Here is a 17768-nt window from a genome sequence, read left to right as displayed (position 1 = left end):
CATGCATCCATAAGGACTTGCCCTAAACCATTAGAAATCCAATATAGAATATCACAATAGGCAGGAATTACTAACTAGTTGAACCTCAGATTCTCCAAACACCTACATAAATCCATCGTCTTTTTAAGAGGAAAAAAAAGAGTCCATAATCTTTATTATTTATTTGGGTAAATTATGTGTTTAATACCTAAACTATTAGTTTTTATCTGTTTTAATACTTAAACTTTTAAATTTTAAAATTATACCTAACGTTTAACTTTATTTCGTTTTAGCACCTCGCTGTTAAAAGTTGAATGGGTGATTTGCACATGACACCCATTTTATGGGTAAATTACATCATTTTTCATTCAACTATCTTCTCACTCCTATTTTAGTCACTAAAGTTTAATTTTTTTTAATTTAATTACTTAACTTTCAAATTACTCCTAATTTAATCATTCAAAATTTCAAATTTATTTTTCTTATTTCTAATTATATGTTAATAAAATAATAATAATAATAAATGTCATGTCACAAAAATTATTAATAAAATAAACTAGAGTGATTAAAATAGGAGCAATTTAAAAGTTGAGTAGTTAAATTGAATTTTTTTTAAACTGTAGTACCAATATATGAGTGAGAACATAGTTGAGTGATGAGTGATGTAATTTACCCATAAAAATGCAGTGTCGTTAAATTTTTAACGACGAGATACTAAAACGAAACAAAAACTAAATGTCAGGTATAGTTTTAAAAATTGTAAAAGTTTAGGTACTAAAATGGATCAAAACTGATAGTTTAGATAATAAATGTATAATTTACCCTATTTATTTTTAGTATAAACATTGATATCCGATCGATTGGATTGATGTTATAAAAATTCATTATAACGTGATTTTGTTAACATGATTTTTTTTTATTCACAATATTAAAATTTAAATACGTAACCTTATTTAAAATACCTAGCATCTCATAATGCTAAATCAAATAATAATTATTATCCATACTCTTTAATAATAATAATAATAATAGTAATAATAATAATAATAAAAAACTTTAATCGGGGATTTAAATAAACCTTTTCTTTTCTTTCAGAAATTAATGTTGCTACTTGTCTTACTCGTAAAGGATTGATAAAGAAGCATGAACACATGGATAAGGGCAAAAAAACCCAAATCGATTTAAATGTCTAATTATGTTCTCAACACATGCACTCTTCAAACTTTTGAAATTTAGCATTTTATTTTCGATTATTTGAATTAGGCCCTCAATACATTTAAATTATTAACGATTCAATTTCTTCACAAATTAAATATAAGGTAAATTACGCATTTAGTACCTAATTATCAGTTTTATTATCTAAACTTTCAATTTTTTAAACCATACATAACGTTTAGTTTTTGTTTCATTTTAGTATTTCACTGTTAAAAACTTAATGAGGTTGCATTTTTTATGGGTGAATTACATCATTTATCTCTCAACTATCTTCTCGCTCCTATTTTGATACTAAAGTTTAATAATTTTCAATTTAACTACTCAACTTTTAAATTGTTCCTATTTAATCACTCTAATTTATTTTATTAATAATTTTTGTGACATTAAATTTATTATTATTTTATTTTATTAATATATAATTAAAAATAAAAAAATTTGAAAGTTAGAGTGATTAAATTAGGATTAAATTGAAAGTTATGTAATTAAATTAAAAAAAATAAAACTTTAGTGACCAAAATAGGAGTGAGAAGTTAGTTGAGTGATTAATGATGTAATTTACCCATTAAAAAAGAGGACCACATGCAAATCACTTTTTCAAGGTTTTAATGACGAGGTACTAAAACGAAACAAAAACTAAATGTTAGGTATGATTTTAAAAAAATTGAAAGTTAAGGTACTAAAACGAACCAAAACTGATAATTTAGATATTAAACTTGTAATTCGCCCTAAAATTTATAAAAAAATTGAAGATTAGAGCAACTGTGGGAATAATTAAACCAATGTTTTGTTTTTTCATTTTTAAAAATAAAATAAAATATAGTGATGGAATAGTTGAAATAGGAGCAAGAATCAGCATAAAAATAATAAATGGGGTGATGAGATTATTCTTCTGATAATTATGCCTTTGGTTGTGTTACACGTCAGCACTCAAATCAAGCATACGTTGGATTCCTGGATTATTGAGTTGGAATCCCACTATTTTTCCTTTTCAATTTGATTCTCTTTAATTTACCAATAAGCTAAAAAAGCATAATTTGGGAACTATATTTTAATACAATGTTTAGTTTATTTAGATTCCTTTTCACTTTGCACGAAACGAGTCATCTTAGTGGTAAATAAATTATTGTTATTTCTTGAAGTCTCGGGTTTGAGCAGATATTGTCTTATACATAGCCCAGATGAATAAAAGTCAGGGGGTGTAAGCGTTCAATATTAAATGGTTAAGAGTTATCTATAAACAAGTATTGTCTTATACTTAACTCAGATTAATAAAGGAAAACGATTCCTCTTCACTTTAAAGAAGAGAACTTTAAGCACCTAATATGTGTGAGTATATGTTCTCATTTATGTTACATTGATAATGATACTAATCAAATACCATATTTCAAAAAAGGGTAAAATACACAAATAGTCCCTCGAATATAAGATATTATTTTATTAAATCCTCCGACTATTAAAAGTTATAAAATAGTCCCCCAACTATAGTGAGTTGCTTTACTGAGTCCCTCGGCTATTAAAAGTTACAAAATTGTCATCTGACTATTCATTATGTTCCAAACTCGCCCTTTATTGTTAAAAAATGAACGATCGTCTGAGCTAGATGTTAACGTGCTGATTGAGATATGATAGTCGTTTGAGATTATGAGATCATATCTTGGTCGGCAAGTTAACGTTCAGCTCAGATTGTTATTAATTTTTAACATAAAATGACTAGTTTGAAACATAATAAATAGTCAGGTGATCACTTTGTAACTTTTAATATTCGAGGGGGTTAACAAAGCAACTCCCTATAGTCAGAGGGCTATCTTGTAACTTTTAATAGTCATAGGACTCAACAAAGTAGTATCATATAGTCAGAGGACCAATTGTGTACTTTACCCTTAAAAACATTGACCTCAATGATTAAAAAATAGTTATCATTCTTAGAGATCACGGGTTTCGAGCACCAAAGACTGCTATAGGAGTGATAGATTTAATCGACTTAATGAACTAACTTCAAACTCTAACCCTTAATATCAAACTTATAAGAATAAATATTGGATTATAAAGTAAATTTACATATCAAGTCATAGATTAAAACCTCGAATCTTCATAGACTTCCAATTTTTTATTCTCTATTTTGATTGTTTATCAATTAAATTATAGTATTAAAATCATATAAAATTTAGATAAAAAAAGTTGATAAAATCGTATACAAATTAATTGTGTTTCCACTTATAATTATTTATTAAATAAATTTTATTTTTTACATTAAGTATTTGGGTAAATTATGCGTTTAGTATCTAAACTATCACATTTGGTCCATTTTAGTATCTAAATTTTTAATTTTTTTCAAAATCATGCCTAAGAATTAGTTTTTGTTTCATTTTAGTATCCCGTTAAAAACTTAACGTTAAATTTTGAAAACAATTGAAATTTTAGGTAATAAAACGGACAAAAACTGATAGTTTAAATACTAAAAGCGTTAAGTTTTTAACAGCGGGTACTAAAATGAAACAAAAATTAAAAGTTAGGTATGCTTTTTAAAAAATTGAAAGTTTAGGTACTAAAATGGAATAAAATTGATAGTTTAGATACTAAGCGTTAGGGGTGTTCAATCGGTCAGTTTGTTTAACTGATCAAAACATACTACCAAAAAACCGTTAACCTAACCGATTTTTTTCGAAAATTTTTAATCTAACCGAATAAAGTTATGTTAATATGTCGGTTAACCGAAATAACTGATATTTATAATTAATATATATTCTATATTTAATATTTTCGGTTAATTCAGTTAAAATCGAAGTTTAAAAACTCCTAATATATAAATTATATATAATATATATAATATTTTAAATTTCGACTAATTAATCGATTTGGAACCGAATTAACTGATAACTGTAGTTTAAAAAATTCTTATCAATTAACTTACAGAACAAAAAATTAATTGATTGATTAACCGAAAAAACTTTGATTCAATTGGTTAATTTGGTTAAAACTGAACTTTAAATACCCCTATTAAACACGTAGTTTACCCTAAATATTTACAAGGAGCGATTTAACCAGAATTTCCTTTTCGGCCTGTTGAAAGTCTTTTCGGACAGAGGCCCAAAACTGATATGGGTTCAAGGAAAACCGAAGCAAAACGACGCCGCATCCATATCTAGGGCAACAACGATCAACCCTCCATAGTTAAAATCTCTCACCACACTCTAAAATCCCAAACCCTAAAACTGCACCTTCGTTGAATACCCATTCTCTCTCCACTTCGAGGCTTGAGCAGATCGGATGGTACGTTTCTTTTGATCATCTTCGTCCCCTCGTCTTTCAATCCAAACCCTAAATTTGTGTTTTCATTTTTTACAGGCTCCGATGAAAGACAAGGCCCCTCCTCCTTCCTCTAAGCCTGCAAAGTCTGGAGGTGGAAAGCAGAAGAAGAAGGTCGGATTCTTTAATGTTTTATTCAATGATGTTGGTTTTAATGCATTTTAGAGTTGGATAAGAAATGGGGTTTCTTCTTCTTCTTCTTCTTCTTCTCTGTTTTTGTGTGTGTATTAACAGAAGTGGAGCAAGGGAAAGCAAAAGGAGAAGGTGAACAACATGGTGCTGTTTGACCAGGCTACCTATGATAAGCTTCTCTCGGAGGCTCCTAAATACAAGCTCATCACTCCCTCTATTTTGTCTGACCGTTTGAGGGTAACTTTTCCATTTTCCTTTTTTATGCTTTAACGTTTGATTTGGTCGTGTATGGTTCTGTTTTGCCTTTTTGATTATATGTAGTTTTTTTGCTTGATGTGTTGCATTTTTATTACATGTGGTTTTAGTTTGATCATCTATGTGTTGTCAGTTGTCTGGAGGTAGAGATCTATGGATCGATGATTTTGGGTACCCTTTTTGGAAACTGGATTATAGGGGGTCTTTTTAAGGGATTTATCATATATCCTGGTTTTTTGGTTATTTTCCAGGTGAATTCATATCGAACTTTACTAGAATTTGTATCATATTACTGTAAATTGTGCAAATGCAATGCGGTTTAACCAAATTAAAAGTGATATACACACAAATAGGGAGGAGTTTGTAAACTTGTTACTGTCTGATTAATGTATATATATATGCATTTTTTGTAGAGTTGGGATGTTACCCACAAGGGCTTAGTTCTAGGCCATGTGCTCCCTTTTCCTTGCCATCTTTTGTTCGTTCTTAGCCGCAAGTAAAATACTGAATGCATCAAGTCATTATGGGAGTGCACCTATATGACGATCTGGTTTGCTGCCTTTTATATCCGTCCCCACCCATAGATGCACGAGTAACATCAGGCCAATATAGGAGAGAATTTCATAAACTTCTTGTTGTCTGATTAATGCATGTATATTTGTGTATTTGTCGTAGAGTTGGGATGTTACCCGCAAGGGCTTAGTTCTAGAACATTTGCTCCCTTTCCCTTTCTGATTTGTGTTCATTCTTCAGACGACAAATATGGTAGTGCTTCTTAAAGAAAAATTAGTTTTGCCTCGTTTTATATATCTTCTCCTGTAGATGCATGAGTGAACACCATTAAATGAAAACCAGCATTCTGTTATCATGTCTAATATGGTTTTGCATATGCCTCGCAGATTAACGGATCACTTGCAAGGAAGGCCATTCGAGAATTGATGGCGAAAGGGTTGATTCGGTTGGTGTCTTCTCATTCAAGCCAGCAGATTTACACTAGGGCAACAAACACCTAGACGTTCTGTTATATTTTTGTTTATTTAGTTCTCTGTGTCATTTCCATTTCCTTAGCTTGACGGCTATGAATTAATTTCTTTTTACCAAAGAACACTCTTAAGTGGGATCTTTCTATAATGAGTGAGCTACAGTTTCTTTTTTATTATGGTTTAATGGATTTTTTCCATATTTTTTTTGCTTTGTTTTAGCCACTAGGATTCCTAAATTTATCCTCTAAATGAGATTTTGGCATATGGTTTTGCCTGAAAAAGAAGTTGCATTTCCATCCAAGTACTGCATTTGCAGTAAAATCTCTTATGTGTGTTGCTTATGTATTATCCATTTGATGTCAATATTCATCAAAATAATCAATAGAGGTTTTAGTAATGGACCAAGTCCTAGTTTATTTTATAGGATAAACTATGTATTTAGTCACTCTTCTGTTATCGTAGTTTTGTTTTAATCATCCAAATTTCTTTTTAAATTGCATTTAAACTTATGTTTTATTTGTTTTGGTCATCTATCTTTAAAAAGTTAAAGATGATATTAGTTTGTCATAATAAGATAATATCATATCATTAGTAGTTATATTTATTTTTAAATAGTGGGTTATCAAAATGAATAAAAAATGTGATTATAGATATGATTTTTTTTTTAAAAAAAATTATTGGGTGACTAAAACATAATCACAAATAATTGGAAGATTAATTACATAGTTTATATTAGAGTAAATTATGTGTTTAGTATCTAAAATATTAGTTTTGGTCTGTTTTAGTACCTAAACTTTTAATTTTTTTAAAATTATACATAAAGTTTAGTTTTTGTTTTATTTTAGTTCTTTGTTTAAAATTTAACGTTAAATGTTGAAAAGATTAAAAGTTTAGGTACTAAAACCGATCAAAACTAATAGTTTAGGTACTAAATGAGTTAACTTTTTAACAGCGGATACTAAAATGAAACAAAAAAATAAATGTTAGGCATGGTTTTGAAAAACTAAAAGTTCAGGCACTAAAACATATCAAAACTGGTAGTTTAGGTACTAATTATGTTGTTTATCCTTTACCTTATTTTATAATACTTCTGAATGTCAACGCATTAGACTCCACGTGGTAGTTCAACCACGCGTGGCCTTGTTTACATAGTACCAAGTATCCACATGCATGAAAACGAAACTAAGAGAAACATCTAGACGCAAGAAAGGGCATGAACATAAACAACAAACGTATGGAAGATACAAGGAGGGCAGATTTGCGACAACTAGAAGATGTAATGAAGGAAGCAGAAGAGACAACGAGGGCAGATAAGTTGTGCCGGTCATCGACCGATCTCATCTTCAGGTCATAGGTTTAGTAACGCAGGTATATTTTAAGGCATAGTGAAAAAACTGATTTTGTTATTACTGTATGATAGAATACGGTTATTCAACGGTTGTTTCGATCCGATGGACTCACTTGGTTCGACAGTATTGCAGAAAAACCGCCTGATTTTGTTATCACTTGATCCGATGGACTCAACGGTTGTTTCGATCCGATGGACTCACTTTCGGTAGGATAAAACCCAAACATTTCTTTACAATGCATCATTTGAGTTTTCCGTATCCTGTTTTTAGTTTTGTCGTATTCGTATTCAGGTTCAAAAACGAGTTTGTGTAAGTCGTGTGTATGGTGACAAGAGCGTAGCAGAGGCTCTCCGTATCCTGTTCAAGAGTCGAATAGGCGTCATTGTGGTCGTCGAGAGACAAACGCAAAGGCTTATCGGTAGTGTCCGAAACAGCGATGTGTACCTTCTAATGGAGAACGATAAGATCTTCCATGATCGAAAGTGAGAAACGTTTTCTTCCGATGCAACATGAACTGCCGCCCATTGCCATGTCATAACACTTAATAGACTTTATACTGTGTTACAGGACTATGACCGTGGAGGAATTCATTCATAGGGAGACTACCAACCCGGACCACGATCCTACCATCGACCGAGACACAGGGGCTCCTTTATCTGCAGGGATGCTTCGGCTATTAAACGAGTACCTCCCGAGAATGGACACGCCGGTCACTAACAAGAAAACCAACACACTCAAACAAGCGATGAAGAATGTCGCTGGAACCAAAAGCGATTTCAGTTTTCAGGTCGACGGTTCAGAGCGTCCACAAGGCGTTCTCACGTTGAGAGACATTATCCTTCAGTTTGCACCGCCGTCTATGAACTCGAACATCGACGGATGAGGCTTCTTCGAATTGGCTCTTGAACAGACTAGTTGTCGGATCGAAGGTGGAACCCTTGTTTGCGATCCCTAATGCATTTATTTCTCTACTTAATCCACGAGCTCAACATCAGGATTGAAGTTTACAGTTTGTCATTGCAATAGTAGTCGCATTATTGCTGGAATTAGCCCTCACGAATATAACCTACTTAGCTGTCAATGTGAATTAAAACTGTTATTATATTGTACTATATCTTTTGGGCACGAGATCTGAATTTGACATCTGAATTCGACGGGTTCGATCAATTGGATTCAAATCGCGGTCTCTGTCGTATTTTCGGTCATGTCCCATTTACCGTAATTGTGGCCATAGCGGGTGCTATTGCGGATATAGCAAGTATATCGGAAGACAACGCTATTGCTATTTCGCGGGCACTATTGCGGGATCGGACCGTTATTTAAAATCCTGGTCCTGTCCTCGACCCAAAAACGTATATCTAAAACTCGACCCGCCTAATTTTTTTTTAGTTTTTTTCTACCTGGACTCGTCCTGAATTTTAGACTAAAACTCCGACTCAACCCAAATATATTAATTTTAAAATAATTAAAATAATATATATTTATAATTATTTATTATATTTTAAATGGTTAAATAAATATATTTTATAATATTTTTTATATTTTAATCATTAAAAAATATATTTTAATAATATAAAAATAAAAATTCTTAAAATATTAAATATATATATATATATATCTAAAACCCGACTCCGCCTCAAAAGATTTTAGGTTTTTTTCTATCCGGACTTGTCCCAAATTTTAGATTAAAACTCCGACTCGACCTGAATATATTAATTTTTAAATAATTAAAATAATATATTTATAATATTTTAAATGGTTAAATCAATATATTTTATAATAATTTTTATATTTAATAATTAAAATTTAATAAAATAAAAATAAACATACCTAAAATATTATATATATAAATTAATATGATCCGATCATGTCGGTGATTTTTCACTTAGAACCCGGACCCGACCCACTCCAAAATTTTATATCATATAACAAATCCCGTTTCGAGACTCAATTTTTTTTAAAAAAATCCGCTCCTATAGCGTCGAGTCGAGACCCGTCAGGTTCGAATATTTTGACTATCCCTATTCGAGTCGAATAAAGTTATCTCTAAATTTGTGTTAGCTTCAAACGGAGATTATATTTTTTTTGGGCGGGTCGACAAAAATTTGATCCAATCGACTCATGTTCATCCTTAAATATATCATCACGATCAAATTTAATAGCTTGAAAAATAATGGTACGATTTTTTTAATAAAAAAAGTACATATGAATGAACAAAACATAAATGCTAGAATAAATCGATAACCAAAGATAATTTATCTTTAAAATAAATATAATAGTTAAATGAGTAATAATATTAGAAGGGTGACTAATATTTGTACACCATTAACTGCTTCGTGGCTATTTTTTATTTCATCTCAACCAACGATCTTATATCATAAATAATTATAGGGTTAAGCATGAATGCATTCAATTCGTACTTGTCTTCGGTTTCAACTCGTTCATACACCGTAATGGCTAATCAAACTTAAGTACATGAAATTTTCAAATAATTTAGTGAATCGGGCTATCCTTTTGTGATTTTCTATAGACTACCGTATAGAACATCGATAAGAAATAAAAGAGCGATAATGTAACTGTCTTGTGTGACCAAAAAGTGTCGCATTAACCGATTTAACATAAAATCGTATTTCATTGCCTCCGATAATGATCATTAACAATTAGTGACCAATTTATTATAAATTGATAACGTTCATCATCAAATCATTACTCTTAAAACATCGATAGAGGAAAAATAAAATTTAGAGATAAATAATATATTTTGTACTTAAACTATCAATTTTGATCTGTTTTAGTACTTAGATTTTTAGTTTTTTTAAAATCATACATAACATTTAGTTTTTGTTTTAATTTAGTACCCACCTTTAAAAATTTAACGCGTTTTTTTCAAAATTTAACGTTAAATATTGAACAGGGTACTAAAGTGAAATAAAAACTAAACTTTAAGTATGATTTTAAAAAAATTAAAAGTTTATATACAAAAACGGACTAAAATTAATAGTTTAAGTACTAAACTCATAATTTACTCTAAAATTTAATCAAAGACCTTTACCCATTTAACAATACAAGGCCAACATAACTATACTTATCTACAGTAAGCCCCAAAAAAAAGGCAAACTCTAAATTTCTCCCGTTTTGGCGGCTCCGTTATTTTCGACGGCCGTGTCACCGTCGGCAAAACCAAAAAAACGCGGTAAAAAAAGGGAAATATCTCCGAATAGATCTCCTAGTTTATCGGCTCTTTGCTTCATTTTTGTCACAAAACACCCCAAAGAACGTTTCATAATTTCTCATAGAATCCAAAGCTTAGTCCTTTTGAGGTAACCCTTTTCTCAGTTCACTATTTTCTTTTTATAGTTCAAAGCTTCTTCTTCTTTTCAGTTTTATGTTCATTGTTCATAAAGATCTCAACTTGTTTTTTATTCAACGATTCTATGCTATAAAATATAGGGCTTTGTTGTTTTCTGGATCTGGGTTTTTGAAGTTTAGGTGTCTACTTTTAAACACACTGGGTTCTGTTGTTTGGATGGTGAGAAAGTTTAGGGAAAGTTTTTGGGATCTCATGTTTTCTAGGAAACTCTGGGTTTCTGGTGATGTGTGATTGGTTTTTTGTTGCATTTTAGTTTATGGGTTTTTTTTGTAGCAGATTCTGGATTTTGATGATGAGATTTTTATACGATTTCATGGTGAACAAACGTAGCATTAGGGTTTTTCTCTGGATTGGATTCATTGATTGAAAATTACTATCTAGTTCATACGTTGTGATGCTTATATCTGATGATTTACACAACTAGAAGTGCTTAACAGTGATGTTTTTGAGAACTTTTAGTGAATCCTTGTGCCTAAGTTGATTGGATTCTTCTTTTATAACATTTGAAGCTGATACCGAATGGAGGGAATTGGAGGAGATGGAGCATCGGTGACATCGCCGTTACCTCAATGGGGTCACGAGGTGTGGAGGATGTATCAGTATTATCTGGATAAGTCAACTCCGCATTCGACTTATAGGTGGATTGGAACCCTTGTTGTGGTAGCTATCTACTGTTTGCGGGTCTATTATGTTCAGGGGTTTTACATCGTCTCGTATGGTCTGGGGATCTACCTGCTGAATTTGCTAATCAGGTTTTTGTCTCCGCTCATTGATCCTGAACTCGAAGGCTCCGATGGACCTGTGTTGCCGACGAAAGGCTCAGATGAATTCAAGCCGTTTATTCGTAGGCTACCCGAGTTTAAATTCTGGTAATCGAAAAACTATTGTCTTTCACGTCCCACCTGTAATGAAGCTGTAATTGCTCCTTTGTATGGTCTGTGCCTGAGGCAACATTGTACTCGAGGTTTGTTGATCTATTTAGGCCAACTCGAAAGCACTGTCTGATTTTCGAGATAGATGGATCGTGGAAACATACTCTTTATTGTTTACTGAAAAGAGAAGATATGTAGGAACATGTGCTTCCACGTTCGGGTTTCGTCGGGTAGAGAAAGTAGTAAACTTCATGTGGTTGTCTATCATATTTCGTCATCTTTGATGTTCGTTGTTGAACTGATGCTAAATGAATGCGTATTAATGTATGAATAGAATTCTTAATTTTCATGATTTTTTCCAGGTACACCATGACAAAGGCTTTTTGCATAGCATTTCTCATGACTTTCTTCTCCGTGTTTGATGTTCCTGTCTTTTGGCCTATATTGCTATGTTATTGGGTCGTTCTCTTCGTTCTTACGATGAGGCGTCAGATCGGACACATGATCAAGTACAAGTATATCCCGTTCAACATCGGAAAGCAGGTCAGCTCGTGAACCGAAGAATTACTTCCACTCCTATATTTGCAAATCTATCAATGATAACCTTTTGCTTTTAGTAGAAACAGGGAAGTCTAATATCTGTCCTTGTTTACGTGACAGAAGTATACGGGTAAGAAAGCTTCTGCGAGTAGCAGTGGCTACCGTGGCGATTGAGGGAAGTAGCATTCGGACGACGATTCGTTATAGTAGATTTTCGCCTTCGGAGAAGATGCATTTATGTTGTTTATGGATTTTGTTTTAACATGCAGAAGACACTGACTTCCCAGAACTAAAACTTTTTTGTTTATATGCATTGCCAAGATTTGATCAAAGTTTCTGAGATTATTGGCCAGTAAATGTATACAACAAACTATTGTTTCTCTCCTTTGCCCTTATATATGAGTAGCTTGTTGTTAGTGACAGTTTACTCATGGAATATGTATTTTTTTTAAACATCCAATTAGGTACATGTATTTTGTCAAAATGTCAAATGCGGTACTTGTTAGTTGATTTAGCACCAATGGTGTTTAATAATACATGGAGTGAGAGATCATATATTTTAACATTTTACATGTGTAGGTAGCAACACGTCTCAGATATTTTACGAGTGCGGATATCACATTGAGCATCCTATCAAAGTATGTACATATATTATAGGATAAAGTACATAAATGGTCTTTCGACTATAGGGTATTAGTCGGTATTATTTTATTAAGTCTTTCAATTATTAAAAATTATAAAATAATCATTCGATTACATATGCCATGTAGCATAAGAAGAAAAGAGAAAAGAAGCTTCTTGCAAAATGACGAGCAAAGGTTTATTGCTTATTAAGAAAACTCTGATCCCTATATTTATGTCTTGGTGCACGTTACCATGCAACAAATCATGAATGGAACGAATTTTGTGATTGTACCATTGATTATGTATCTACAATATAGTGATTAAATGATATCTGGTAATCTTTTTGAAAGAATCACTCTTTCATCTTATAGGGGTGATGGATATTTATGGCGTTCCACTTTGTTGTAGGATGTTTTCATGCACACTCGTTTATTTGATGATTTGTTACGTTGTTGTTTTGCAGGAAAAATCACGGAAGGCAACTGGAATGCAAGTAGATGCCCTGGAAGAGGGTTACGTTGATCATGAGTTGTTCTCTCTTACTTCCATTAAGGTTTGTTTTACCAAGGCTGCAAACTGGATAACTCCAATAATGTTTGTAACTAGTAAAAATACAATTTATTACTGCAAGTATAAAAGACGACTAAACTGACACTCATCACAAGGCTGCAGTTATGTCATTCGAACCAGGGGTATAGTTGACGTTTAACCTTAATGATTATTAATCTACTGTTTCTGAACAAAGGCAGGTTTTATTCTTAGCATCGTTTCCATTTACTTATACTTTGTTAACTGAAACAATGCTCTGGCATGCGTTACTGTGCAATACTAAACTGTTGCCTACAGTTGTGGTTCTTTGGTATTTCCTGAAAAGTTACTTGGGTTGTCTTAAGCTTTCTACTTTGGTAGAAACATTCATTGATGTCAGTCAATTACTATCTCTAGGGTAAGAAAGATCTTGTGGCAGCTGATTCCACCGAGTATGATGATGGCAATGTTGAGCTGAGGGGTAGCGAAGATGAACAAAACCGAGAAGAAAGCACTGAATATGAGTCATCCAGTGATATTGATTCTGATGAAGAACGCAGAAGGTTAGTATCTGCTTCTCACGACTGATATGTGTGTGTATATAATTTCTAACATTCTCTGTTTATTAACCTTGTAGATAATGACGAAGGTTGTTTATAAATGTCGAATATTGTTTATTGAATTTCCGTTCATGGCTGTTCAGGGTGGTGATGGTGATATTATTCTTTCTGATCATGATTCGGATATGGAAGAGGCTGATCCTGAAGCAAATCCTCTTACTAGATGACAGGGAAGGACCAACTCAGGAGGAGATTACAAACAGGTGGTTCAGTCGGGATATTTTTGCTGAAGCCGTAGAGCAAGGGGATTTAGGGAAATACAACAGCGACGATGAAATGGAGACCGATAATAAAGAGGAAAGGCCAGCAATTCCAGAGAGGTCCAAAGTAAAGAAAAAACAGGATGAAAAACTCGATATTCCGAACAAGGCCAAGGAAAATAAAGAAAACAATGCTGCAGACCCCAAAAGCACCAAACTCCAGGCTTCCAAGGCAGAGGATGATTTTGAGATTGTCCCAGCTCCAGCTACCGATTCCAGTGATGACTCATCCTCAGATGACTCGGAAGATGATGACGTTGAGACGAAAGCTGAGATATCAGCTTGTGCTAAGAAGACGCTCAGGAAAAAGCAAAGGGATCAAACTCTCGACGATGCGTGTAATAATTATATGTTTCATGATGATGGCTTACCCAAGTGGTTCTTAGATGAAGAAAAGAGGCATTGTCAACCAATTAAGCCTGTTACAAAGGAAGAAATTGCTGCAATGCCAGCACAATTCAAAGAGATCAATGCTCGGTCGGCTAAGCAATTTGCAGAGGCAAAGGCTCGAAAGAAGTGGATTGCAATGAAAAAGCTAGACAAGGTCCGCCAGAAAACAAACATCATATTAGACCAAGCCGACATCTCCGAGCGGTCAAAGTGGAAGCAAATTGAACAACTTTACAAGAAGACTACGCCCCAAAAGCCCCAGAAGGAATACGTGGTCTCGAAGAAAGGGGTTCAAGTTAGGGCCGGGAAGGGTAAAGTCTTTGTTGATCGTCAGATGAAAAATGATGCCAGGGCTCAGGGAACTGGTATACTAGGAAAAGGCGGTTCGAAGAAGGGAAAGAACGGGAAAGCGCGGAAAGGTAAAGGAGCGCGCAAGCATGACTGGAGCAACTTAAAGTTTTGAAAGATACAACTTTGGATGAAATTAAACAATTGATTGATTGATTATGGACATAGACATGGACAATAATAATACAGTTAAGACTGAAATTGAACATATCACGATATATGTAGTGGGGTGTGAATGATCGAAATAGAATTTGTCAATCCTACATAATTGAAAAAATATCACAGATCATTTGATTGAGTGAGACTAAAAATGTATGGTCACACTCGAATGTGTTGATATGAGATATGACAAATTATTCGTTTATTATAGTCTACTCTAGATATCAAGAAATAATAGATGGGTTATATAAGTGTGACTATTCCAAGACTTGTGTTTGTTCTAGATATAAAGGACAAAAGGATGTAATACATTAAAATAATTAATCACGAAGATTATATTAAATCATCACTTCCTGTAACTTAAGTGACAATGATATATTGCTAGATGTCACTCCTTGTTTGTAATATTAGAATGACTCTAATAATTATTACTAATGTTACATGAACTTACAGGGTCACACCCCGATGTTAAAAAGAACAATTTATAAATAAGTTACACATGTACAATTTTAATTGTGCTTGTATAAAATGTATAATTAATATTAATATATATTTGATATATATATACGGTTGTAATTTTAATTATACATGGAATGCTAAATTTAATTAAAATAATATAATTAGTGTAATTTTAAATTTTAATTATAAAATGTATAATTAGTGTGATTTTTAAATAATTAAATGCTTAGGTATGATTTGGCCTCTTTTTATTGGTTAAGTTTTTAACATGTAGATACTAAAACGGAATAAAAATTAAATGTAATATATGGTTTTAAAAAAAATTAAAATTTTAAGTATTAAAACGAATCAAAACTAATAGTTTAGATATTAAATACGTAATTCACTCAATTTTTTAAAAACAATAACTTTTCAAATAGTTAATTTTCTTTTATATTTACTGGTTGTCCTCTTCTACCGATGAAATAACTCTTCTCTTTTTGAAAATAAATGTTTATATTTTGCAGTTGTCCTCTTAAATGATAACATCATTCTTTTCTTAAAATTAAGGTAAAGTACACAAATAGTTACCGAATTTTAAGTCGCTTGTATTTTGGTCTTCTAATTTTTAAAACTTGTAATATAATCATCAAATTTTTAGTTCGTTTTCAATAAGATCTCCGTCGTTACCTTCTGTTAGTTTTATTTGATACGACACTTACCTCCCATTAACCCCTCCTCATAAAGTAAAACTTGTTATTCTTATTCTTCTTAACTAAAATCCCTTCACCACGATTTTCTTTTTATCTACCTTTATCGTTGGTGTTGGTGTTTTTTCGATGTTATTTTCGGCGAGTTATTGCTGTGAATGTTTGGAAAATGATGATACCAACGACGGGGAACTTATCCATTGTGAAAGTCTAACATTTGAGTCCCAACGATTCCATAGCACACGCCACCTCTGTCCATACTTCACGGTTATTACTCATCGTGGAAATCAAAATCATAGTCAACTTAAAAACCTGAATGACTTTTTTTAAGGTCTCGACTTCGACGTCTCTATCGTAAACGAAGTCGATGCACTTGAAGATAGCGTAGCTGTAATCGTCTTCAGGCATAACGTGAATCGTCGAGTAATGATCATCGTTGTCTCTATTCATGGAGTGATAGCATGGGCGAACCGATTTAAGAAGTTGAGTGATCCCACAGGTTTTGATGATGATCTTGTTCGGATAAACGAACAAGCTTGATTCCGATAACCCATAAGCGTCGAAGAAATGGTTGTCGATGGCGGAGATGATGGTGCACTGGGTGGCATGCAAGACCTGTTCAAGTGATTCAAAATCAATTAGCCTAAGACCCATTTTGTCCAACGAATCATCACCGAAGAAATGAAGCTTCGAACGCTTCTCAAACCCTGAAACTATCATAGTTAAAACCACAAAACAAATACCCATAAAAAAAATAAAAAACACTAGAAACATGAAGGTGAAAACAGGGACAAATATGGTGGAATTCAAGTGATTCAAGAATTACAGGATGAGAAAGAGAAGCATGGGAGATGTGGGATTTTATAGGTGAGAATGAGGAGAATAGGAGGGTTACGAGATGTAAGTGTCATGTCAAATAAAACTAACAAGAGGTAACGTCGGGGAACTTACTGAAAACGAACTAAAAATTCGATGTCTGTATTACAAGTTTTAAAAGTCGGGTGACCAAAATGCACACGGCCTAAAAGTTCAAGGACTATTTATACACTTTACCCTAAAATTTATTGATGGGTTTATTTTAGTAGATATACAAAGATGGAATATAAAGAACGAAATAATAAAAACAAGTGTTGCTATTTATTATTTTTTTAATACGATACTTTAAGTGAAATAATTATAAAAATTAAAACGACAAAAATGACGAGACGGAGAGATTAATTTTTTATTCAGGTATTGTAAATATTTTCTTTGTCTAAATCGTTTATTTTATAGGTTAGGTTTACAATCAAATCGACGTCCAATAATTCCTCTATTCTTTTAGAGAAAAAAAAACTAATAATAATTCGACTTTTAATCATTTTTTTTTTGCAAAAATTCGCTATCCACGAAACAGGTTGGATTGCACGTGATGAATAACAACTCCCGGCCAAAACGATTTATATATAGGGCAAAATAATAAATATTCCCTCACTATAGGATACTATTTTATTAAGTCATTTGACTATTAAAATTTATAAAATAGTCTCTAACTATGGGGAATTGCTTTATTGAGTTTCTCAATTATTAAAAGTTACCAAATAGTCACTCTACTATTCATTATTTTCAAATTCTTCATTTTCCATTAAAAAATTAGCAATAATCTGATCTGGACGTTAATATTTTGATCGAGACATGATAGTCGTTTGAGATT

General features: G+C 32.4%; 2 protein-coding genes and 1 pseudogene across 4 annotated transcripts; all 3 read left to right on the top strand.

Annotated features, from left to right (window-relative positions):
• Nucleotides 1-4376: 4376 nt before the first annotated feature.
• LOC120171401 (40S ribosomal protein S25-2-like) lies at nt 4377-6018 on the top strand. Its single transcript, XM_039179104.1, has 4 exons — nt 4377-4464; nt 4540-4614; nt 4735-4869; nt 5787-6018. Exons 1-4 carry the CDS (start codon nt 4462-4464, stop codon nt 5898-5900), a joined length of 327 nt encoding a protein of 108 aa, XP_039035035.1. The 5' UTR covers nt 4377-4461; the 3' UTR covers nt 5901-6018.
• A 4306-nt stretch (nt 6019-10324) lies between these two features.
• Nucleotides 10325-12419, top strand: LOC120171584 (protein RER1A-like). 3 transcript variants are annotated; one of them, XM_039179261.1, is made up of 4 exons: nt 10325-10539; nt 11099-11458; nt 11824-12004; nt 12122-12419. In XM_039179261.1, the coding sequence occupies exons 2-4, from the start codon at nt 11109-11111 to the stop codon at nt 12173-12175; spliced, it is 585 nt and encodes a 194-aa protein (XP_039035192.1). In that variant the 5' UTR covers nt 10325-10539; nt 11099-11108; the 3' UTR covers nt 12176-12419. The 3 variants fall into 3 exon arrangements, with proteins under 3 accessions (XP_039035192.1, XP_039035191.1, XP_039035190.1); XM_039179260.1 differs by having other exon boundaries at nt 11090-11458; XM_039179259.1 differs by lacking the exon at nt 10325-10539 and having other exon boundaries at nt 11063-11458.
• A 65-nt stretch (nt 12420-12484) lies between these two features.
• On the top strand, nt 12485-14901 carry LOC120171568 (annotated as a pseudogene).
• Nucleotides 14902-17768: the final 2867 nt, after the last annotated feature.

This window comes from Hibiscus syriacus, unplaced genomic scaffold, assembly GCF_006381635.1.
Source record: "Hibiscus syriacus cultivar Baekdansim isolate YM2019G1 unplaced genomic scaffold, ASM638163v2 tig00111834_pilon, whole genome shotgun sequence".
In the NCBI taxonomy this organism is placed as follows: domain Eukaryota; kingdom Viridiplantae; phylum Streptophyta; class Magnoliopsida; order Malvales; family Malvaceae; genus Hibiscus; species Hibiscus syriacus.
The sequence above is the reverse complement of the archived record's forward strand: the minus strand, read 5'-3'. Positions and strand labels throughout refer to the sequence as shown.